The sequence below is a fragment of the Mytilus galloprovincialis genome, chromosome 11 (genome assembly GCF_965363235.1).
Source record: "Mytilus galloprovincialis chromosome 11, xbMytGall1.hap1.1, whole genome shotgun sequence".
Classification (NCBI taxonomy): Eukaryota; Metazoa; Mollusca; class Bivalvia; order Mytilida; family Mytilidae; genus Mytilus; species Mytilus galloprovincialis.
This window is the reverse complement of record NC_134848.1, coordinates 51,541,080-51,568,043: the sequence shown is the minus strand read 5'-3', so window position 1 is coordinate 51,568,043 and position 26,964 is coordinate 51,541,080. Positions and strand designations below refer to the sequence as shown.

Sequence of the window (26,964 nt, the reverse complement as noted above, 5' to 3'; positions counted from 1 at the left end):
GTGCCTCAAACTGTAAACATAATATTTTTGGTGTTCACAACTATAGGGTTGCTGTCAATGTATCCAAAGCCTAGTAATCACAGCTATAGGGTTGCTGTCAATGTATCCCAAGCCCAGTAATCACAACTATAGGGTTGCTGTCAATGTATCCCAAGCCCAGTAATCACAACTATAGGGTTGCTGTCAATGTATCCCAATCCCAGTAATGACAACTATAGGGTTGCTGTCAATGTATCCTAAACCCAGTAATCACAACCGTTGAGTTGACTTTAAATACCATTTCACAAATTTACTGCCAATCAAATGTTGAATTATCAACGTACCAAAATATAAGCCTGGTAATTTGGGTGATTTTTTCATATAGAACAAACGAGTTTACTTGTAGAATCAAATGTTGGATTCATTATTATTTTTAAACGAAATAAATTTAGTATGATTAAAGATTAAAATTGACAGACTATAAACAAAATGCAACAGTTGTTCTCATAATATGCATCATCCTTAAGGTGGTACCTAACACTACAGGGAGATAACTCTGTAAATCAGCTAAACGTTTTAATTACGTTGTGTTGTTAAGGGAATATTAAGCTTCTCAATGATCAAAATAAGTGTTTGTCAAACTGCTATATTACCAGTGTAATTTTTCTGATAATAGTTATCAAAGGTACCAGGATTATAATTTAGTACGCCAGACGCGCGTTTCGTCTACATAAGACTCATCAGTGACGCTCATATCAAAATATTTATAAAGCCAAACAATTTCAAAGTTGAAGAGCATTGAGGGTCCAAAATTCCCAAAAAGTTGAGCCAAATACGGCTATGGTAATCTATGCCTGGGATAAGAAAATCCTTAGATTTCGAAAAATTCAAAATTTATTCAAAATAAAACAGTTGGTTCAATTTTTTTTAATTTTTTATATTTTTGTCAAAGGGTCAAAGTAAATACTTTGTCAAAATTTTAAGAAAATTAAACGAGTCAAATTAATTTAAGTTTAAGTGTTGGGTACCACCTTAAGCATGATTTCTGATATTTTTAAAATACTACCCCCAAAAACCCTTATGACATTTAAAATATTACTTTAACATTTTCTAAATTTATACAAAGTGTGCAATATCTGAAAGTTTTTATCGAAAAAAGATAATATTTATAGACTTTTTCGTACATAAGAATCACACTTTATCGATTAGGTATTTCAATAGACGGTAGGTGAGATTATCGCTTTAAGGCGCAGGTGAAACCATAACGGCGCATAATTTATCCTATCTGTATTAAATTTTTAAAAGAAGAATATTCCTAAGCGAAAAGATTCCTTGAATAAGACAAAAGTGTGCATGAAAACTACAAGTTAATATTCCGTTTTCAGTTCAACTGTTTAGATAGTTTATTCCCGTGTGTGCTAAACTCATTGCATATAAATTATTTGGATGGATATTTTTGTCTCATTGGCACTCATACTACATCTTCCTATATCTATTTGCATAGGAATATTTTTTACAATCATTAACCGATAACAACGAATATAATATGTATTAAAAGATTTTCAGATTTTTACTGACCAGTGTCCTGACATCAATACGTAATACCATTTTGATTTGTTTGACCTTCACAAGGCATATAAGATCATATTCCCTGTTTAGGTATTCAAATACATTGTAGGATTTACAATAATAATTCTCTTTAGTATGATATATAGATAAAAGCAACAGTAGTAAACCGCTGTTTAAAAGTCATAAATCGATCAAGCAAAAACAAATCCGGATCACAAACCAAAACTGAAGGAAACACATCAGCTATAAGAGGAAATTTACGGAACAACAGAATGACTAAACTTAAAAAAATAAATTGTATACCTTATATATACATATAAAATAAGGCAATGTGCAAATCATCAATGTTATAAACTAATGACGACTTACTTTTTTACGCAAGAATTTTAGTTTAGAAGCACATGCTTTAACATCTTCATGATCTACTATGCATTTTTTCCCTTGTCTATGGGAGGAATACTTCACACAAGAGCTTCTTGGAATACTGAAAGGCAGCTAGCATTTGTTTGTAAGCCTCGTGTTTCGCTTATGTATTAAATGATTCCCTCTCACTAAATAATTGAAATTGTCATGACTATACTGAACATATCTACTCAACAGAACCTGAAATTACGATACCCCAGAATTATACAGAGTAGATTTTCTCATATATTGATTCATCTCGAAACTGACAAGTAGGATTGGCTAAGGAAAAGATTCGAGGAAAAGATTTCGTCTTTCCAATTTGACATGTCAGCTTTTTAATAGCGCATGCATATGGAGTATATATCTCCTGGTAAGACGAAATTGTAGAGCTTGAGTAACTTATGTTGCCCGTCATGATTTCCTTAAAGAAATTACTGCATCATGTGCATACAACTACGCATCAGAAAACAAGCAGCTGTTATAATACTAGTAAACCTTGAAGGTGATGAGACTTCTTTTGGTCGCAATTGCATGGTGACTTTGGTATCAGACAAAAGGAGCTTTAAAAAAACATCCGACAACGGATAAGAATACCAATTTTTTTTTAATGGACTGAGTGATTTGAAATGAGAAAACCAGGAAAACTATTGTCCATTCTCTATTCAAAGTTTCTTCCAAAACAGATTCAATGAAGGACATTTCCTCTGAATGATATGCACTTTAGAACCGATTGCTAATAACATTAACGGTACCAATTTTCCTGCACCAGATGCGCATTTCGACAATACATGTCTCTTCAGTGATGCTAAATCTCCTTTAATCTTTCCTAAAAAAACAAATGTAGTTGTACTTGTTTGGCTTTATAACTATTTTGATATGAGCGTCACTGATGAGTCTTATGTAGACGAAACGCGCGTCTGGCGTACTAAATTATAATCATGGTACCTTTGATAACTAACTAGTATCACATATATTTTGTGATGTGTATTTTTGAGTTTAACAACCGTTTTGTGCAGGGGTTAACATGTGACTAAATTATAGTAACCCTTAATTTGCAATCGCCACCGATTGTGTCTTTTATCATTTATCTGATCAATTGATAAATAAACTCATCATAGATACCAGGACTAAATTTAGTATATACGCCAGACGCGCGTTTCGTCTACAAAAGACTCATCAGTGACGCTCGAATCCAAAAAAGTTAAAAAGGCCAAATAAAGTACGAAGTTAAAGAGAGCATAAAAGACACCTTTAACCAAAACAAAGTACTAGTATACGCATGAAAATTATGTAATGTGCTTCGAGTACATATTGGAAGACTTTGATAAGAGATGACCATCAATGCAAAACTTTATAAAAATGGTAAAATACAGCATTGTCGTTAACAGAAATATGAAGCACCATGTAAAAATTGTATTTCGATCATTAAAGAGGTAAATAAAGGCAACGGTAGTATGCCGCTGTTCGAAAACTGTTAATAATTTTTCAAAATGTATTCTCTTTCATTGTCAAATGTGGGTTAAACAAATGTCCGATTGGGATCCTACAGGTGAGATAAATTGGCCCTACCCTTCAATTGTTTTTCCATCTGCATATGCGGTATATCATTCTTACCCACGCATGTGTACCATAAATTGACTTATCACTTATATTCATATCTGTATATCCGGTAATTAGACGATAAGACAATCCTACTACAATTTACTACAATTTACATTATCACAGCATCACATCTTAATGTTAAAAAATCTAAAGAGACAAACCAAAATCCATAAGTAAAAAAAAACCTTCAATGCTAAGGATAAAGGAAAATCGTTCAATACCATGGCTGAAAGCAAAACCCTCACTGATATGACTGAGTTTTGATCCCAGGTGTGACTCTTCCCAGATTGCACGCTTATCGAGGTTAATAACTGTTTTGGGGTTAGGAACTTTATGTTACTAATTTTCTAAAAGTGGCATGCACTTTAAGTTACAAAATCTGCAATCAGTTTTAACACAGAGCCTTGCTTTTATCGATGAAATTGTTTTTACCATGGCATTGTCGGTTTATGCTACGATTATGAATTTCAACCGAATTATTTGATAGTCTTTTTAAGATAGCTGCCTATTTTCGTGTGTATCTGGTTTAGAAAGAAATACAAATAATACTGTGGATTAATTTTTTTTCATTGGTACCAATTTTCGTGGATAAAGGAACACCTGAATGTTTGTTGATATTAAATTTCGTCGTAATGCCGAGGTCTGCATACAAGCATATAGACAATTTGTTATTAGTTGAATAGTTAATTTCGTTGTTTACCTGTACCCACGAAATCAACGAAAATTGGTATACAGCGAAAAATAATGAATCTACAGTAGTATATAAACAACAAAATGTTATATTAATCTAGTCAATATTTGATTTTATTTTAGCCAAATGCTATAATAGGGTCGGGGAAGGAGTTTTCTGTGGATATTCGCATTGCGGGTGCCTTGGAAATAAATCATGCCAAATGGTATCAATTTCAACTTCTCCGATAGTACCAATTTCAACTACTCCGATGGTACCAAATCAATATACTCCGATAGTACCAGTTTACTCTACCCCGACGATGCAACGCGGTCGGAGAACACCCCTACCAATGTTTCCTGGTTATTACTATAGATGTGTGTAAAAAGAGCAATTAAATTACGTGTAATAGTTACTCAAAATTTCATTTTGTACTATTTAATTGTCCAACGATACTGTCATGTATTTTTAATGGGCCTAACGCACATGCAAAATGTAGCTAGCTATTTAACCAGCTTAAACCCTACTTTTTCGTCGTGAATATCTGTACTAAGTCATGAATATCGGAGTTGTTTTCCATTCTTTCTGTTGGTTGATATAGTCGAGAGTTTAGTTGTGGCAGGTTTTGTAGACTAGCTTCTCCTTTTTAAATTTACCTTCAAGTTCGGTAATTTTGTTAATACTTTTGATTAGTGTTTTGTGTTGTTGAAATGCGTATAAATTGACATATAACTTATGTTTCCCTTTATTCATATGCAAAAGAAAACAACATTCTCCATCTGCTTGGGTTACTTTCAGTCAATTAACCGTTAAGGATGTAGTCATGTCAGACTTAGGAATTTTTGTCAGATGACTCCGTGGGGTTTTTCCTACGATACAAGGTAAAGTAGTTTGGTCCATGTCACACAAAATCTCATGAAATGTCATTACCGAAATGTAGGCAGAATTTAGATTTTATTTTTATACTATTATTTCCAATAATGACAACGCTAAATATTAGATAAAAGTTCCCCTCTAGTATTTAATGCGTTTCCCTCAGTTTTAGTTTGTTACCCTGATTTTGTTTTTTGTCCATAGATTTATGAGTTTTGAACAGCGGTATACTACTGTTGCCTTTATTTATTCATGTCAGTCTTTTTCGCTCTTAGGCAAATATCTCGAAAAGGAGTTCCATAACCTAACAGTATTTTTAACTTATTTTGTTCCTGGACTTATTAAGCTCTTCTGATTAAAAGTATCAATTTTAAATTTCAGATTCCTTTGAATCTAGTCTGACTACATCCTTAATTTGCTGGGAATATGTTCTTTTCTCATATTCCCGTTATATGTTAATACATAAAGCTGATATAAAAGGTTCACTCTGTATATCATCTCTTTTAGTCACAAGAAAGTCATCGTACAATATATGTTTTTATATCTAAATAATGACTGACGGATCATATAAAACGTCCAGGCTATGTTAATTAATCCCATTACAGTGTAACTTGCCTAATCAGACATCCGAGTATTCCAACAAACTGCATTAACCAACACAAGGTCCCAAAACATGCCTATCCTTGCTGAAAAAAAAACTGACTCAGACTTCCTGCTTGATCCGATATTGTTTTATGGTCCCCAAGTGTGTCGGATAACACAAAATACACTGTATTAGCAAAATACAAATCATATGATCACACTTTAGTTACAATTATCAGACAATGCTCCGTTCTACTTTCCGTTCGGGATAATCTAGTTAATCTTAATGATACACACCATAATAATAAAAGGATTGAACATTAGTTGGCTGATTAAATTATTACTGGAACAGAAAGTATAAAGGAATTTTGTCACATTACTGTAAGCTAAGTGTCGACACACTAGCTCATGTATCTGAATTTCAATCATATTAAATAAATCCCCATTAGAAACGATACTCTTCCGTGGATTTCACAACCAAAAACACATTGTGTAACATCTAGGCTCGGTAAGGCTCGGCCTGGCTCGGTATGTCGTCGACACTATGACATCCGTCTTCAGTTTGGTGTCATCAGAACCTGCGTTGGCGTCGACCACTGATTGCCAGTTGTATACATTTTGTATCTGGAAAAAAACCTGCAACCTTTAGTTGTATTTTATCTTGTGGTTAGTGTACAAAATAGGTAGACTGCATGTTGTCATATGATAGTACAGACTAGTGAATAAGCTTTTAACTAGCGCAAGTTTATTAGGGATGACATCAAAAGTTCAATGAAGGGTAAAAAACTTAATTCACATAGTTTTTTCACTGACCCCCACACCCCCCTCTTAATGTAATTTGGGAAAAATTGATTGACCAATAGGGATATATGTAAAATCGATTTTAGATTAATAAAACTTGCAGCAATGTTGACCCCCACCCCCAAACTATTGGATTTAAGTGTTTTATCCTAAATCGATCTTTTGGTGTCGTCCCTTACTTTTCCGAAAACTCCGAATTGAAACAGTAAAATGAAAACCTTACCGACAATTTTAGTTGTACTTATATCTTGTGGTATGTTTTGGTAAAGTAGGCATAAGTTTGTCGTATATAAACATGATAAACGCATATAATCCTAATGTAAACGACCTCACTCAAACTTCAATTTACAAATTTGTAAAGTTTAATAGCGCTTACATCACACGTTATATTGTTCGAAGCACAAACTAGTGAAGCTTTAAACAAGCTCACGTTTCAATATTTTCCCGGAAAACCCCTAAATAAAATAGTAAAATGATCATCTTCCATCTTGGCATATATATCCGGTAACTGATTGTTGTTTGTTCAACTCCAAGAAGCAAAAAATGGTGAAAATTTTAAATAGATTGTCAAAAGTTATAAAATGACAGCGAAAAACAGAGGTCAAGGATTAAACTTAGCATGCACTGCAAAATTCGTAATGCCAATATAAACGTCCCGAATCAGACTTCAATTTACAAAACAAAGTTTAATAACGCCAACATCACACTTTATATTGTTCACAGCAAAGCGACATAACATATATCGATGCCATGTGCGTATACATTAAACTTTTGAACCATATAGTGCGCAAATTTTGAGAGACGAAACAACTAAGTTTTTTTATAGCGTTGTGTATACATGTGTGTTAAATTAAATGTGTGCTTATATTTTGTACATGTGTGTATAGGGGCTGGTCTTGCATTGTCCTGAAGATGAAATATCAACATTTAGATTTGAACTCTCCTTCATTGGCGTTTGCAGTTCACTAAACAAACTTTTACACATGCGGAGTGGGACATGCATACGCTTATGGGATCATATTTGTTATTTCTATCTATTTGTTTTGTTTTAAAGATATTTTATGACAATAACCTAGTTTGTTATCTTTATGTATTTGAGTGTATATTGGTTCAGTATTATCTTCCTTTCTTATTTTATCTTACACGTTTATAACGTTACTGTCATTGTATTATCAATTCATTCAAAACGACAATTTTTTCAGTTGACGTCTCAATTTTTAAAAAAGTGCATGTTAAATAAAAGAAAGTAAATGTACCCATTCTTCCAATTTCAAATATAAACTGCAGTGGCGGATCAAGAACTTTTTGTAAGGGGGGCCGCTGACTGACCTAAAAGGAGGGCGCTCCAGTCACGCTTCAGTGATTCCCTTTATAATCAACCAAATTTTTCCCACGAAGGGCCAGCCCCCCATCCCCCGCCCTATGTGATCCGCCTAGTATGTAAATAATATTTTATATAAAATTCAAAGTAGTGAAAAAAAGTTTAAAATTATGAAAGCATTACCTTCAAGATTTCCTCCAAATGACATCAACTGGCCAAGCATGAGAAAGCGACGTTTTTAGTGGAGAATTGGAGCCAGGAGTGTACGGTTTATATCCACGTTTAGCATAAAATGCCAGGATTTCCTTAGCAGCATTACCACTTCGCTGCCACATCCATTCCATTAATACAGCCTGGACGTCCACTTGGTCGAAAAAGTTTTGACCACCATTCAAAACGAAATTTTCGTATCCTTCCACATCCATTTTTATTATGACCTTTTTGAAATCAAATCCGGGTAATTTTAAAATGTCGTCTAACTTCGCTGTCATGACAATATCTTTATATTGTCCGCCAACGGATGAACCTTTTACTTTATTCATATTTTTATTATTCACAATATATGTTCCACCGACATTTCGTCTATCAATACCGAGAGACACATTTTCTCGTTTGTCCGAAAGTGCATTATAAACAATAGTAATTTTCTCCGTGAGTTTTCCCGCCTTTATTGATGCGCAGAATCGATGTAAATTTATTGAAAGAGGTTCCACGGCAATCACCTGTCTCCCAAACTTAGCCATGGCGAGAGAAAATACACCTAGATTTGCTCCAAGATCAATAAATTGTAATTCTGGATCTTTACGCAAATGACCTGCCATCAAATTAAGTAAATGTGGCTCCCATGTTCTTGAACGAACTAAGCTGCCGCTCACGTGAATATCCTCACTTGGATTATGGACGTAAATAGGTGTATCACCATGAGCTGTATGAAGAGTTGCTTTCTTTAAATTTGGCGGGAGATTATCACAAATATTGTCGTCTGCATTCCACTTTATAAGGTCATGACGGAATACGTGAACTCCTGTTTTAAAATTATATTTAGAATGGGATGTTTGTGAAAAAGTATTTGGTGTAATTTTATTTATTGTCTGTGTAAAAGGGAAAAGTGCATGTTTTGTCCTAGTTTGATTGACATTCAAAATGGCTACCGGCATTTGATCAAAATATCTTCCTGCTTGCCAGCCAATCATCAAAGTTATCGTTAAAAGGCAACACACACCAAAGCATTCTTTGTTATTCATCTGGATTTAACACAACTGAAAAAGGAAAGTAAAACTATTTTAAAAAAAGCCAAACATCAACGTACTGCCTAAAACAAAGCATCACGATAATTAAAATGCTAAAATCTATACTCAATAATGCACACACTGTGTGTGTTTGTTTTACTTGTATAAACGTTACACGTATTCAGATGTCATATTACGTGTTGGGTCCAGGTTCAGCTAAGTTGTAAGCATGCACACCAACTGGTACCTTAATAACATAGTTTAGAGGAAATATTCAACAAATAAAGGAAAAAGATCGGCAAAACAAAAATTGTTAAAGAAAATGGTAAAAAGGTAAATAATATCTAAAGGGAGCTACAATTTTTTGGGGAAAGGGGGGGGGGGGTATGGTAATGTTTGAGTCAGAATATATTTTTTTCGCTTTAAGTGCAGCTCTATTTTTGTTATTTGTTTTTTGATATTCTGATTGATTGTTTGTGTTTTAACGGCACTTTAAAGCAAGACATTTGGGCTAAATCGTGGAGGTCAGTTTTTATAGGTGGAGGATGCAAGAATGCCGGAGAAAACCACCGACCTTCGCGGAGAAAACCACCGACCTTCGATAGGGAAACTGACAATCCTAGTCAATTAAGATTAGAGTCGAGTTCACCCACACAAGCGGGGTGCGAACTCACAACCTCGTGTTGACACGCTATTGATTACAGTATAGTAGAATAACTTAGACCACTTAGCCACCGATGTCAATTAATCATGCAGTTATATATGAAACATATGATGAAGTTTTAAGTCTTCATATTTAGTCCTGTAAATTCAGTCACAGGTTTGTTTACCCCATTTCATTGTTTATCTTAACAGTTTCCGTTAATTTAATTACCATAGAGTTATCAGTTTTCCGAATCAATGGTGTTTTCGATTTAATAAGGAAGAACCAGTTCTTAGAAAAAAAATCCTTTATTATTTAATATGTATATGATTTATTAAATATTAAACAGCATACATGCATTTGTTTAAATCGATCTTTATGGGGACTGTTTCCTTAAGCGGATTTTATGACGCTTCCAAGAGTTAGATCAATACCTCTCGAGGGAAATCAAACACAAATATAAAACGTTTACATGTCAGCCTGGCCCGCTGATGTCTACTTGGCAACTTCTTAAAAATAAACGCATTTAATAAAAGATATAAGTTGTTTTTTTAGCATATATAACTTGGCTTTATAATAGTATATGGGTGCTTAAATGTCATTTTTAGTCTTTTTAGTGCCTGTCTTGAGGAAGCTGAATTCATATAAAAAGAATAAATAAGACTATGATTTATAAAAGCACGTGCTTTGGTGTTGATCTTAAGGATGTTTGCTTGTCATGTTCTGGATTTTTTGTCAGATTTTCGAAATCCTCTGGTTTTATCCATTTTAATGCCTTAAAAAATTTTGCCCATGAACCCCCATTTTTCTTTTATTTATCTTTTACATGTATAATTATAAGTCATTTGTAAAAGTCTTATAAAATCTTATTTATTTTTAATAGTTTTTTAGAGCTTTAACTGGTCAATGATAAAGCTACGAAAAATCAAGAGAGAACATTTTCCCGCCATAATTCCAATGGCTGATATCTCTAAAACAAGCACATTGACCCCTATATTTTTTTTTTTGCTTTTTTGATTCCTCAATTAAATCCCTATCAATATATACTAGTTTTGTGGAAAGTTATTTATTTTGAAACTGAGCAGCAGACATCCTTAATGAACTGCAATACGATATTATACAGAATACTGAAAACATAACCCACAAGAATGTGTCCATAGTACACGGATGACCCTCTCACTTTATCATTTCTATGTTCAGTGGACCATCAAATATCGATCAAAACTCTAATTTGGCATTACAATTAAAAACATCAGATTATGGGGAACATGTGTACTAAGTTTCAAGTTGATTGGACTTCAACTTCATCAAATTCTACCTTGACCAAAAACTTTAACCTGAAGTGGGACAGACAGACGAACGGACGAATGAACGGACCCACATACCAGAAAACATAATGCCCCTCTACTATCGTTGATAGGGCATACACATTGTCATAGAGCATTTGTGCTGATATTCATGTCGTCATTTACAAAAATTGCTACATATGTTTACAAAATGCAAGTCCAAAGCACTTTTCTCACGCTTAAACCCAATGTTGTATATTTAAAATAATAGCCAAATTTGTCAGGTCATCTCATTATTATATGCGAAATAAATAATCATTGATAGTTACCGATAAACGCAGCATTAGAGAGAGAAAATGAATTACTTAATATGAAACTGGCACGTCCTTGTTAAAATTTTATTATTCCTTGACCGATAAAAGAGTTCAACATAATTATTATGAGAAACACTTGTAGAATTAGATAAATAATAGAAAAATAATAAAGATAATAAAAAAAAGTAACAATTATAATAAAATAATAAAAATAATTAAAATAATAACAAATTTCTTATGAGAAATCAATCATCTAAAATTTCAAGAATATAATTAATTTTAATGAGAAACAAACACATCATAGTGGAGGTTTCTGTCTCCAGATATAACTGATAATATTATTAAATTTTACATTCTATAACAAAAATACCTGTAATTTTTATCTGTTCTGTCAATGTACTGTTATCCTCCGAGTTAAGATAAACGATCATGTGATGTGATTGTCTATATAGAACTGTACATTTCAAAGCACCTGTTATACATTTACCTTGATTCAGTTAATAAACTCTGGAATTGATTTTGAATCGATTTACGGAATAGAAAATGAGCATTGATGGTGACGGATAAAGGTATATATGGTTTCTTTATAATCATACCAATTGGCTATTTTTATAAAATGGATTGAGTCAAAGTGAAATCGTTGAAAAATTCCTGTGTATTGAATTCCTTGATATTTCTAGAATTCAATATAAAGTTAAGCATAAAGGTATGATTTCTAATGATACAAGTATACATAAAAATCAAATGAAGTTTAAGTACAAAGAAATTATAGCCAACCGTATGGCTTTCAACAATGAGGAATAAACATACCGTATATATATATATATATATATATATAAAGAAGATAGGGTAAGGTTTGCAATGAGATAACTCTCCACAAGAGAGCAAATGACACAGAAATTAACAACTAAAGGTCACCAAACGGCCTTCAACAATGAACAAAGCCCATATCCCATAGTTGGCTATAGATACATGTATATAAAAGGCCAGACATGAAAAATATGTAATAATTCAATTTGAGAAACTTACGGCATAACATATTACTGTGTAACAAATCAAATTCCGAAAAACATTAATCGCCGAGATATTGCTTTTTTTTGCTGATGCGGCGTAAAGGAATCACCAACCAATCAATAAAAACAAAACACAAATACGAAAAATGTATGACAGACATGAACAAAACCATTTTATCCGTCAATTAAAATCACTCTACCTATTCAGGATCAATTAAGTGAGAAATAAAAGAACACGTTGACATATTGACTTCTATCTATTATTTAAAGGAAATCAATAATATTGTTAAATATAACCGTACATAGGAATTGTATAAGTATCAACTTAATTAGCAATGCATAAGAGGAATATGTAATCCTACAGATTATGACATAATATGCAGTTAATTATTTATACTAAAATGGAGAATGCGTGATATACATTATGTGTGATATTTAAATGGAGAATGCGTGATATACATTATGTTTAATATGGAACCAGATGTAACAGTAACTTGTGTAAGTTTTCACGAATGATTTCTGTGGTTTTATATTTGTAAAGTAAAGAAAAAGATACATAATAAATTATGTGTCGAAGGAAAAGAGTAAAGGGGTTTCCCTTTGACCGTTATAACCACCATTAAATTTTAGAACAATCATTGATTGATTGATTAATTGATTAGTTAGTTTGTGTTAAACGCCACTGTCAGTACTGTTGTTCTATTTCGTGGCCTTCAGGTGATTTGTTTTCGGTAGAGGAAACCGGAGTGTCTTCGTATAACCACCGACCTTCAGTAACAAAACTCATAATTGTGGTCAATGAAGATTGGAGATTTTCTCCATAACAAACTACAATTGTTAAAATAGTTCGTGTATTGAATTTGCTCTATAAGAATAAGTTCTAACTGTCTATATTCCAGTCCAAGTTTGTTTACATTTTTTCTATATATAAAAAGGAAAATGTGGTACGATTGCCATGCAATGACACAATTGTCCACAAGAGACCAAAATGACACAGAAATTAACAACTATAGGTCACCGTACGGCCTTCAACAATGAGCAAAGCACATACCGCATACTCAGCTATAAAAGGCCCCGATATGACAATGTAAAACAATTCAAACGAAAAAACTAACGTCCTTATTTATATAAAAAAAAAAAAAAAATGAACGAAAAACAACTATCCTCAAGTGTTTTGACTTCGGATTCATTGACATTTTATTCGGAATTTCTTTGAACGCAAACCGATAGTGTGCAATGTGTGATTGAACCAGAGGCTCCGTACTTAGAACAGGCGCAGACATGTGACGGGGTTAAACATGCATTCCTGTTTGTGAACTTTTTTCCCGTATAATAACTTGACTATGATATCAATAAACATATATGTAAAGTATTTAACGATGGACATTTTATTTATCAAATGAATCTCCTTTTAAAATCTAACATTCCACATATGAATATATTGCTATACTTAATATAAGCACAGACTTATAAATCCCTAATAAACAGTATAAATAATTTTCATTATGATAGTAATTTAATTTGTTATGATGATTGTAAAAAAAATACTTTTTTGTGTGAGATGCAAGAATTTGACCATTCACGACCGTTTAAAACTTAGCTATTTAGTACACTACCCTGTTCGTTGATGCTCATACGTAATACATGTAATTTTCATAAATGTAATGACTGATCAAACCTATTAGACAGTATCTATTAATGAAAATGAATACTATTTTTTTTTACAAAAAATCCTTTTGTATGATTATCTTTCTGTCCGACCACTTAACAGTAACATGAATATAAAATGATAAGCGTTCAGAAATAATCAGTTTAATCTGGTTCATTGTATATCAATTAACTATTTCCAGGTTAATTAAATACTACACACACCCCGCATAATAACCACCTGTTAAAATGGTGGAAAATGTTCGAAAAGTTCCGAAATCGTAATTCCGAGGTATTTGATTATCGAGTGGCCCATAGACACATCTAAAACTCGCCAATTGATAGGGGTTTACGCAAAAAAAATAATAACCAAATCACCCTTATTTAGTAAAGAGCATTCAATAGTATAAAATAATTTCTTGGTAAGAGCAATATTGTAGTGTAAGAAAATATCGCTTACCTTTTAGCGGTTATAAAGACATTTATTTATACGTCAGTAAAGTTATATTTGTTCCTTATATACAAGTAGTAACAGTGTCCGACTCGCACCTGCAAGTGTGTAGGATTATACGCCTGGATAGGTGTTAAAAACTTGGCTGTTATTAAACAGCAAAATCTGATTACTCTGCCGAAGGAACTGCGTTGCATTAACCAAAAATACCTAGTACATGTATGATGTTTTATTATATATATGTATGTATATAGCAAACGAATATTGAGTAGAACAGGATTAAAATATAAATACAAAACATTTGCATATGAATTTTGATAGGCTTTGATTTTATTTAAAGGAAATATCGTTTTCCCTGTATAAGAATAATTTCTATGAAGGAAGAGTTATTCCATCAAAGGTGTTTGCTCGTTGCTGCCTTGTTTCGCTTTCAATGTAGACTTCTTTTTCTATACGGAGTGTCTATTCGTCCGGTTAGCCGGACGAATAGTTAAAAATCTCTATTCGTCCGGCCATCCGTCTGCGGATGCGCAAATCTTCAATATCAATAAAAGTGTCATGTGACGCGGAAAGTGTCCCGGATGAGGTGTCGGATAACACACGCGGTGTCGGATAACACACGCGCGTATGCAATGGACGTTTTGAGAATTGGAGATCGTGATTTATATTTAAAGATGTCATAGAGAAAACTTGAGAGAATGTGATTGCTTTAAACAAATGTATATAGGAGTGATTCCAGAACAATAGCGTGTACATGTTAACTGTGAGGAATAAGCCTGAAATCAAAGTGAAATTGATGATTTAACCCCATTTACCTTATCATGCTTATGGAGACAAAACGGGAAAAAATACTATATCAAACTTGCTTGGATGCATTATTTTCAAGTTATACTACAACGGAGATACATGAACATACTGATATGCCTTGACTGGGAATAAGACACCAGGGTTGGGGCCGTACCCCCCTTTTTTTCTGTTGTATCTAATACACATTTTTTTCTAAAACAATCTTATCGAAAACACAATCCTACATTTGGGGACAGGTTACACGTGCCTGCCCTTTTCTCTTATTTCCTATGAATTAAAGATCGCCGAACAATTTAAATGAAGAATCGTGCATAATCATATGGGGACTTTACTTTAACCAAACTTCACAGAAACAATAAATTCAGGATCTTTTAGAATCATAGATAAAGCCAATAATGATTGGCCCGACTATTTACCTTACATGAAATTCATAAGCAGAACTACAAAAGAGAGAATCATTCCCCCCCCTTTCCTATCTAAATTCCTTTAGAATATTAGAATAAAAAAATCCGAATCAAATATATAGTTTTTTTCTGTTTTTTTTTTTTTTTTATTAGAATGAGTTCTTTTTCATAAAACGATGTTAGACAATATAATTATTTTAAAACAACTCGTGCTTTATTTAAAACCTTCAAAACACGATGCCACATCTTCATCATTATAGTTTTGGCCGGACAAATAGCGAAAAACCGTAAAAATGCTATTTGTACGGCTTGCCGGATGAATAGACATTTTTGACTATTTGTCCGGCTAGCCGGACGAATAGCCACTGCCTTTTCTATAACAAGACATACCAATCTTTTAAAATGTAAGTGCACATGGAGACATAATGTTTGTTTATTGACTTACAAGCCACTAATACTTTTGAGATTCTTTGTTAATTTTAACTAAATTGAACCGAACTGATTTCTACTAGCAAAATGCTATTTCACAATTTGATCCGCTTTTAACAATGATTGAACCAAATACAAACTCATAGTTTGAGTTCATAATTTTTGTAGCTATTGCCCCTTTACGCATTATCGATATCAACACTTTTGTGAAGCCAATTTAGCACGACAAGTTTATTGAACTTTATTCAAAAGTGGTATAGCAATGCTGAAAACTGAAGAAGTATTGATATCATTTACTGTTTAACTTTGATTTTTGCTTAGACAAACACTTATTAGAATTAAAAAAAAAAAGAACAGAGATGTGTCATGTTTAATGAGGCTTAGATCCACAAAGATCTAAATCCCAATAAAGATTGCTCGATGGTACCAACATTCTAAAAGTAGAAAGATCATGTAAGGTAAGTAAATAAATGATAATTGCACGAGGGTCTGGATTGGCTCTACAGAATATATTTGATTTTTGATTTTTGGTGTTTTAACGCCCCATTTACATTTTTAAGCACTGCATTTAGGCTATTTCGTGGCGGCCAGTTTTTATCGGTGGATGAAGCCGGAGTGCCCGGAGAAAACCACAGACCTTCGATAGGAAAACTGACAATCCTAGTTAATTAAGATTGGAAGTCGAGTGCACCAGCACGCGCGGGGTTCGAACTCACAACCTCAGTGTTGACTGGCTAGGGATTACAGTAGTAACTACTTATACCACTCCGCCACCGAAGCTCCTTTACAGAATAGAGAAAATGACCAAAGGGTATAGAATAAAAGATACACAAAATTATAGTTAAAGAGAAAATAGGCCTAAATATCAATTATAGAGAATAATTGACAAAAAGCTAAAAAGAAGAGAGAAGAACTGTTTAACAGATTAAAGAATAAAGAAAATAAGGACCTCCATTCCGACCCTCTTGCAATCATCAATTATTAACTTGTCATAATGACACTGTTAATAGACTAAGACACAAATCAATATGTTGTAATCCCGCGAGAATCCCGCCAAAAGATAAGATGAAAGATCTGTTGTCTTTGCGTAATATATTTTATAATTTTTACAAAATTACTTATGAAATATAATTTACTACTTTCCTTATTCGACCGGCTTTTTAAAAATTTAAATACCATTATTAATTTATCTCATAACTGGTGAGTGATTTTCACGTTTTGTTTTTAAAAGTGTATTGTAGGCTCGTATTTAATAAGATCAAATGTACTTATTCGTTACAAAATACTTATTTTTCTCAATTGACAATCTTTTGTAATACAATTTTTTGTAGTATTTGTCTGCATTTTGTCAAAGTGTAAACTGGCATGATTTATACATGTAAAGATAGTTCTATAAGTCGGCGAATATTGAAGCAATATCGGATGATCTATACGGGTTTAACGGAATAGTGATTAAGGGGTATAAGTACAGAATAAATTGCCAAAAACTAAAGAATAGAGAAAAATGAGAAAAATTAATAAAGAATAGACAAAAATTAAGCGTAAAGAAATAAAGGATTCCCATCAATACATTTTTGCTGCGGTATAGAAATATGAGTAACTGCAATTTACTCCCGTCATGGGATTACTACATGTGTATAGAGTCGTGCTAAAAGGGTTTCGCTTGCAAGTTTCCTTGCTGACGGTCGATTTTTTTTCTCAAGAACTTCGATTTTCTCCATTAATAAAACGTTTTAGAGGGGTCAGGGAGCTTCACATATGATATTTTAAGTATAACTACAAATATTGGCTTGCCAGCCGCCCCTCCAATCCTTTTTAACTCCTATATCCACACATGTAAATCTGTTCGCAAAGATATATTAAAATGGCTAAAAAAGGCGTAAAACACAATTAATTAATGGCATGTGAAGCAAGTGTTATACACACTTATGCTGATTTAGTGTATGCATCACATCTAAGTGTATTATAATAGTAAATTCATATAAAATTAGCTACACATTTTGCATGCTTGAAATACAGCTTTATATATAAAAAAAAAAGGAGATGTGGTATGATTGTCAATGAAAACTCTCCACAAGAGACTAAAACGACACCGAAATTAACAGCTATAGGTCACCGTATGACCTTCAACAATGAATGAAGCCCATACCGCATAGTCAGCTTTAAAAGGCCCCAAAATGACAATGTAAAACAATTCAAACGAGAAAACTAAATGCACGAAATAGAATATGTAACACATAAACAAACGACAACTACTGAATTACAGGCTCCTGACTTCGGACAGGCACATACATACATAATGTGGCTTTTTTCAAATGATAAAAAAAATGTCGATGCCCCAACACCGAATTATTAAATAGTTGGATACCCCCTTCCTATCTCAGAAAATTGCACGGCCCATCTCAATTTCGTTTCAATCTCCCTGCATGCTACAAATATTAACTGGAGTGGTTCCTAAATATTGTGTTCCATCAAAGTTCTAAAACAGTGGTAATCATATTTAATTCAATTTGAACTTTTTATTGCGTTGTGTTTTATATTTCACGATATAAATTCATGAAGATGGCGGCTTTGTTTTCTTTAAGGGCGTAAAATTGGAAATTAAGAATTTATTTTATATTATACATACTTTACTAAAATGTTTACATGAAGTGTCTAAATGCACCAAAAGGAGACATAATAGAATATATTAGCAACCTGTTCCTTTTTGCACAGGTTCTGCATGCCTCGGAGGCCGACTGAACTACGTGGTTAAGCTACAATAATTACATTAGATGTGTGTTTCATTATAATATTTTATTCTGATTGGCTAACTGCACATCACGTGTTATTCCGTAAGCAGTTGCAATGCTCAATACAACTTTTCACTCATGATAACACGCCCTCCAACAATAAAGTGCACAGGTGAATTAAATAATAAAATATATAAAATTCGTGTTTTCATGATCATAACTAAATAATGTAATTATAAGTATTGAATGCTTCCGCGCTTCATACAAAATGTACTTCGGTCAACGCTTTTACACCCCAATAAATTTACAAAAAGAAGCATTCAATTCTTAAATGATCACTTGCCTGTCAGCAGTGAAATTGTGTTAGTTTCACCTGGGTATTTCATTTTCCGCCGTCAATTATAAATGACCGCTATAATATAGCTAAGTCAGTTAAAATTGACGATAAACACCAACAACCATCGGTCAATATTTGCAATGAACTTTTATAAAATGTTCGTAGTAACTTTTTCTACGAGCTCAATTGCCTTTCAAATTTTTATGAAAATGTTAAGATTATGCAGTGTAAACACGGTATAAAATGATTTCAAACTATCTTGATATTTGAGTTAAAAATATGTCTACATGTTTATTTATATTTTTAGAGAAAATCTTAAAGGTCATTGTGTATATAATTACTCGTATATACATGGATGTGTGATTTAAATCTACAAAATAAATAATGGGCAAAGTATTGATTAATTTTGAAGTTGTTTGTTGTTCTTACATTTATAATTGGTATAAGTAAGAGTCGCTAAAGAATTCGAAGAGTCATATAACTTGTTTACACTTGAAAATACAGAGGCGAATTTAGAGGGTTTTTCAGGGGGTCCGGGCCCCCACTTATGAACATTTCTGGATCCGCCACTGAAATATATAGTAATTTTTATGTTTGAATTCAATTGATTATTTAATCTTGATTCATATGAACTGAGTGTTTTCAATATATTGTAACTATAAGAAAATAAAATTAAAACATGTGCCTAGGAAATTATTGAATTTTTATGTTACAGTGGTTTTGTGTCAGGTCAAATTACCCAAAAATCGTTTTGTACTGTAGGAGAAGACACATATATCTGAATTTCAACTTACAAGTTTAATGTTCTTTAGAAATTACACTTTTGTTATTACATGTAGTAACCTGTCTATTAATTCTGTCATTTATTGTATTTGATGTGTAATTTGTCCTCATGTAACACATATTTTGTGGCTCAGTGTAAATAATGAATTGAATAACTTAAGCATGATCAAGTATTACTATACAAATTTGATCATTTCTCGTTGTGTAAATATTTTCGTTGGCCCTCATTACTACATGTTTACTTTACTGCTTATACACAAGTAATTACACAATTACTGTGCGTCTAGTCGTTAATGTAAACAAAAGATAAAAACTAGCGTTCTATTTAATACTGTATTACTTTTAACATGTATTCAAATAAGACACTGACCATTTATTTTTGTTTGTTGGGGGACGTGTGGATTTTATCACGGACAACTTTTTCTCCGACTTTAATGAAACTCGTAGCATTTTGTTTGTCGCACAACTCACCTGAGCTATACGTTTTTTTTAAATCCACGGATGTTGAAGTATTGCCCTCTAACAATAAACGAAGCGAGTTCTTTCCCTTCTGAAGCAAGAAACAATAAAATTAGAATGGCACAAGTATTTTTTTACACCCCCCTTTTTTTATTATCAAAAGATGAATGGTCGATGCTTGAGTATATAATTATCTTGACATTGAAAAGGTCACTCGTAATGTATTATGTTCGTACATGTATATCGTGTACACGTATGTATGATAGAGGAAAACATAGAAAGTCGATACAAATGATTATATGCGTTCACGTACGCTTGTTTATTTTCGTATGCCATTCTAATCGGTTGGCAATGCATTCGTGCCTTTTGTATTTCAGAAAGATAACAGTATATAGATTTTGAGGTTTCTTTCGTTACATCCGGCAAAATCAGTAAGGTTTAAATGTAATTTTACATCTGAGTTCTAAAGCTTAAGGACAGATTTATCTTTATTTGTTTATTGTAAACACGGCCATATTTACACGGCCATATTTGTCAAATATATCCTATGAACCTTAATACGATGCATGTAGGGTTCCAAAACTATATGTTATACTCATTCGGTATGCTTCTGCTGTTTACTAGTAGCACATGTACGGGTTCCATTTTTTGCACTTTTATCAGTTATTTTTTTTCATCCAATAAAACATCTAGTCAGGTGTTGACAGCTATCTCGTAATTTCTTACATTGACTTTTAAATATTTTGTCAAATTTTAAGGACTTATAAACCCTATACATGTATTTATACATGTATGTCAAAACAATTATCTAAAAGAAAGAAGATCTTACCGTTCGTGTACACTCTTTCTCTTCCTAACCAACAAGTAAAGTACCTTTAACACGGGATATATAATAATATGCCAACGTACTCGACACTTATATAATTATGATAATAGTCGAGGTAATCAAAACCCTAACGGTATTTAAATACAAACAAAAAGATAGTAAAATCGATCCTGACCTTTAAAGTATGTTTCAGGTCAAAAATAATAACAAAAGAAGGTTTGAATTTGTGTTATTTAATCATTGCCATTATTTCCTGCATTTTTTTTTTATTGATTTCTATTGCTCGTCTCTGATTGTAATAAGTATCAATTCGATCTTTAAAAATAAAAGGGGGGATACAGTACTTACAGAAGTTTTGAAATTCACGCTAATTTAAATGCGTGATTTTTGTTCTACACCCATTAGGCTCTGTATGCTTCTGCTGTTTACTAGTAGCACATGTTAAAGTATGGGTTCCATTTTTGCACTTTTATCAGTTTTTTTTTTTCGTCCAATAAAACATCTAGTGGTGTTGACAGCTATCTCGCATTTTCTTTTTCAAATTGACTTTTAAATAAGGTAGGTTCGGTAAGGGCCGATTTTGGCCTAAAACTTCAGGTTCATCTGATGGAAGATTTTTGACACTTTTTAATCACTAAAGTGTCACCTTAGTAGATTCAATTAGTTTAAGTGAGAAATTTGAACTGATTAAGTCACTAAAGATGCTCAAATTAAAGCATAAATATTAAAAATCTATCAATTATACCATATAAATATGTCACTTTTCAGATTTTTTTTTGTCAAAAGTGAAAGTGGTTCCCTAAACTTGCACACCAATATGATATAAAAGATGTGGCAAGAAACTAAACATGCAGCGGCGGATCCAGCTTTTTTTAAGGAGGTCACAAATTTCTGTGTCATTTTGGTCTCTTGTGAAGAGTTGTCTCATTGGCGACCATACCACATCTTCTTTTTTATAAGTACTTACATAGTAACATTCTAAGTACAAAAATGTCACATTAAACATTGATCCAGATTGTATAGGAAGTAAGTTAAATATTGAATTCGATATTATATTGTGAATTGAAAGGAAAATGTGTCAAACAAATATAACTAAACAGTAAGAATGTACATTGCAACGTGCGATTTACCAACTGGAAAAATTATAGGTCATTTTATGCCGTTAAAAGGTTGATTTAACATACTATGACATACAGTCTAGCGCCACTGATGACTTTTATATAAACTAAACGCGCGTCTGTCTTACCAAGTTATAAGTCTAATATCTTTATATTTTCTTCACTAGCATGTAAACAGTTACCAAAAGTCAAAGTTGAAGTGACGACTTTTACTAAATTCTTTCATAGATTCAAAGATTTGATTAGTAAATGTGAGTGTACTTAAAAATCTAAAAAGAGGTTAAATCCTAACTACCCTACTGCCTGCCGATTCAAATATTTTTGGCATTCTATAAGTCGTGTCTTCTTTGACTGTTCGTAACGTTGTAACACTAAATCCCTGGGATGTGTTTCAGTTGATTTTATTCTCTGATGCATGATTTTTTTCATTATTAAATCATTATTTGCTTTTTTTTAAATTGGTGGATTTTACTGCACGTACTTTCAAATACTAGTAGTACTTTCTTGTTAATTTGACATGTTGATACTATTTGTTATGTTTAAGTATTCGGTATACATGTAACTATGATTTTTCACTTCTTCGTACTATGTAAAAATATTTCCTTTCTCCATTTATATTGTATACCTAACAACAAAATTATTTTCATTTACCTCTTTATAATACTTTGGAGAATGGCGGATTTTTGTTCAAGCTAATGTTTTTTTTCTGAAATTTTTCAGCGGTATATTACTGTTACTTTAATTACGCATCCCTTATTGTATTAAATTGGTATTCAGACACATTATATCATAGATCAAATTTATTCGTTCAATGTATGTTCACTTGTGTTAATATGTCTTTTGCGTAACTTCCGCTATTTCAATTAATACTTTATAGTGTGTCTTTCTATCTTATGATGGAACACCATTGTTTAAGATAAGGGGGACGGTTTGGTACCATTTTATGTATAAACCCGCTGAAATTGTTTGCACCTGTCCTATTGTCTATAATTGTCGTTTGTTGATGTGATTCATAAGTGTTTCTCGTTTTTATAGACTAGACGGTGGATTTTCCCGTTTGAATGGTTTCACATTAGAACTTTTTGCGGACCTTTATAGCTTGCTATTCGGTATGAGCCAAGGCTCCGTGTTGAAGACTTTTACCTATAAGGTTTTACTTTTAAAATTGTGACTTGGATGGAGAGTTGTCTCATTGGCACTCATACCACAACTTCCTATACCTATATAGAGAATAGAGAAAAATAGCAAAAAAAAAAAAAAAAAAAAAAAAAAAGATACAGAATTTTGTGACACTAATAAAAAGCCTCTACATGTATATGTAGTCGTAAATATGTACCCCCCCCCCCCCTTCAAATAAACAAATCTTCATACAAGAAACTTTCACACAAGAATTTACTCTTATGCCTACTTGACAAGGCAACATAATTTATAAGCTTATTCAAATAATAAAATCGATAATGACCTTCAGAGGCGGATTAGGGGGGGGGGGGGGAGAGGGGGGGCAGGGGACCCGTCGTCCTTTTGAGAAAAAAAAATGGTTGATTATATAGGGAATCACTGAATCGTGACGGTAGCGGGCCCCTTTTAGTCATCCAGTGAGCCCCCACTTATGAAAATTTCTAGATCCACCACTGACCTTTTAACCGTTCTTCCTTTAAAAAAAAATAACCAGAAAACTAACACGAAAGGGGCTTGTTTTATTAAAAGTATAAGACCACTAATTAATAGCCCCATTGCTTTCTATGTTAAATGTTGCAATTCCAAGCATTTATGGCTACTTTGTCTTAAGTTCAAATAAAGTGGCAAATATTTCATGTCAAAACTGTACCTTATCCTGACTTGTGCTGCAAAAATCATCATCAACATATCTTTAATTGCATATTAGAGCGTACTGGTTCCCTGAAGTTTGATAGTACAAAAACAGGTACGTCTGATCTGAACAAAAGGTCAAATGTGCCCTTCTATCAAAATTTCATATATTTCTTTATTATTCAAATAAACCTTTCAACAAGGGTTCTACAGATCTCATGTCCCCAAGCTTTCATTTGATACCACAACTAACCAAATATACCCGGTATTGACACAGATACAGCTATGCGTCCGAACTACTTTGTTTAAAATATGTACTTTCCGACCGGGTCTGAATTAGTGGTTCTATACCTTAAGCATATACTCATTTTATCTGTTTTATGATTCATCTTTAACTGTATTCTTACTATTAGTCCAAATATCAAGATGAACGGTATAGTGCAATACCTTTTTTTGTATTCTATCAACACCCATTCGCTGAACTGATATACAGGCAGGCAGACATGTACAGCTAACAATGCTTCCATACAACAAATGTAGTTGACATATTACTTATAGTTTAAGAAAAATAGACCAAAACACAAAAACTTAACACTGTGCCATGAACCGTGAAAATGAGGTCACGTCAAATAAAACCTGCGCGACTGACATATAGATCATAAAATATTTCCATACACCAAATATAGTTGACCTATGGCATATAGTATTAGATAAAAAGACCAAAAATCAAAATTTTAACTTTGACCACTGAACCGTGAAAATGAGGTCACGGTCAGATGACTTCTGCCCGCTTCACATGTACACCTTACAATCATTCCATACAACAAATATAGTAGACCTATTGCATAAAGTATGAGAAAAACAGACCAAAACACAAAAACTTAACTTTAACCACTGAACCATGAAAATGAGGTCAAGGTCAGATGACACCTGCCAGTTGGACATGTACACCTTACAGTCCTTCCATACACCGAATATACGAGCCCTATTGCTTATAGCATCTGAGATATGGACTTGACCACCAAAACTTAACCTTGTTCACTGATCCATGAAATGAGGTAGAGGTCAAGTGAAAATTGTCTGACGGGCATGAGAACCTTGGAAGGAACGCACATACCAAATATTGTTATCCTATTACTTATAAGAGAGAATTCAATATTACAAAAAATCTGAACTTTTTTCAAGTTGTCACTGAACCATGAAAATGAGGTCAAGGACATTGGACATGTGACTGACGGAAACTTCGTAACATGAGGCATCTATATACAAAGTATGAAGCATCCAGGTCTTCCACCTTCGAAAATATAAAGCTTTCAAAAAGTTAGCTAACGCCGCCGCCGGATCACTATCCCTATGTCGAGCTTTCTGCAACAAAAGTTGCAGGCTCGACAAAAGCTATAAACTTAAGATAACACGACACGAACATCACACAACGTTCGTATGTGATCTTTGCCACATTTGATTTAGTACGAATGGCCCCTTAAGGTTAGATACTCTATATTTAAGTATAATACTACTAATTTGATAAAAAACATTTTTTTTTTGGCAAAATTAGAAATGTGTCTCATCAATCCGAAGTGAATATAATTATTTAGCGGCTTAAAAATACGCATTTTACTGTATTATTCGCTATTCTTCATATTTCAATACCCGAGACATCTCTCCTTTTATCCCATTCTCTTCTATTATCCCTGCCCTAAGTTATTTGTTAATAATAAATGATTAACCATATTATAATACATTTTATCTCCTGAAAATTTTGAATGCATCTTCATCATATACTATGGAAAAGAGGCCTATATTACAGTGGAATGCACTTCTATACTAAATAAATAATGTTCTGGAACTCCTTTTTTCAAATTCTTACTTAAAATCGAAATTTCTTACCTCAAATCCAAAATATTCAGATTTCCTTCTTTCTGTGAAAACTAAGTCTATTTATTTAGTATATATACAGTCACTGTTAAATAAAACTTTTACTGCTCTTTTAAGTACTTTTAGTTGTTTGTTTCCGATTCTACTTCCTCGATGTTTGAGGGTCAAGAGAGGGATTTATTCAATTCTGCATTCATTTAATTTTCAGGTCATTTTTCTTTATTCTTATAGTTTATATTTTTTGTTCAGTATTCTCTGATTTTCATATTTTTGCTCATTATTCTATATTTTTTATATTTTTGCTCATTATTCTCTATTTTCATTATTCTTCATTTTATATATTTTTGCTCATTATTTTCTATCTTGCGTACCTTTTGCTCATTTTTCTCTATCCTTCGTACCTTTTGCTCATTATTCTCTATTTTTCGTACATTTTGCTCATTATTTTCTTTAACTGTTGTGCTCCCATTATTCTCTTTTCTCCAATTGTTTTTCCTACTTTCTGATGTAATGACCTATGTTTCTGTAAAACACACACAGACCCACATGCTATGTACATGCGAATGAGAAATGTTTAATAGAATTTCAAACACGTTAACGTGTATGATGACTTTCGATAAACAAGACTGTTACCGATGTAAACAACAACAAGGATATGAAGAAAGAAATACTAAGCACAACCACAGGGGCTTGGGTATATGATACAGATTGTTTTTTTGATTTTTTTTGTTGTTGATTAAAATATTCAATTTTCTATGTTTATACTACATCATGTATCTATCACCTCTGTGTGTGTGTGTTTCGAGTGATTTAAAGGACTCGGAGAAAACATCCAATTTTACTATCCATACTAGGTTTCTTTAAAATTGAATATTTTAATCAACAAAAAAAATCAAAAAAGGCCAGAGACTCCTGACTTGAGACAGGCGCAAAAATGCGGCGGAGTTAAACATGTTTATGAGATTGAACCAATAATAAGAAAAAAGACAAATATCAAAAT

The 26,964-nt window shown here is 32.8% G+C and overlaps 1 protein-coding gene across 4 annotated transcripts; it reads right to left on the bottom strand.

Annotated features, from left to right (window-relative positions):
- Positions 1-4,954: 4,954 nt before the first annotated feature.
- On the bottom strand, positions 4,955-26,076 carry LOC143052353 (uncharacterized). Of its 4 annotated transcripts, none has more exons than XM_076225360.1 (3): positions 25,977-26,076; positions 7,986-9,061; positions 4,955-6,304 (listed from the first exon to the last, which is right to left on the bottom strand). In XM_076225360.1, the coding sequence occupies exon 2, from the start codon at positions 9,044-9,046 to the stop codon at positions 7,988-7,990; it is 1,059 nt and encodes a 352-aa protein (XP_076081475.1). In that variant the 5' UTR covers positions 9,047-9,061; positions 25,977-26,076; the 3' UTR covers positions 4,955-6,304; positions 7,986-7,987. The 4 variants fall into 4 exon arrangements, with proteins under 4 accessions (XP_076081475.1, XP_076081474.1, XP_076081477.1 ...); XM_076225359.1 differs by lacking the exon at positions 25,977-26,076 and adding an exon at positions 21,166-21,275; XM_076225362.1 differs by lacking the exon at positions 25,977-26,076 and adding an exon at positions 14,395-14,478.
- Positions 26,077-26,964: the final 888 nt, after the last annotated feature.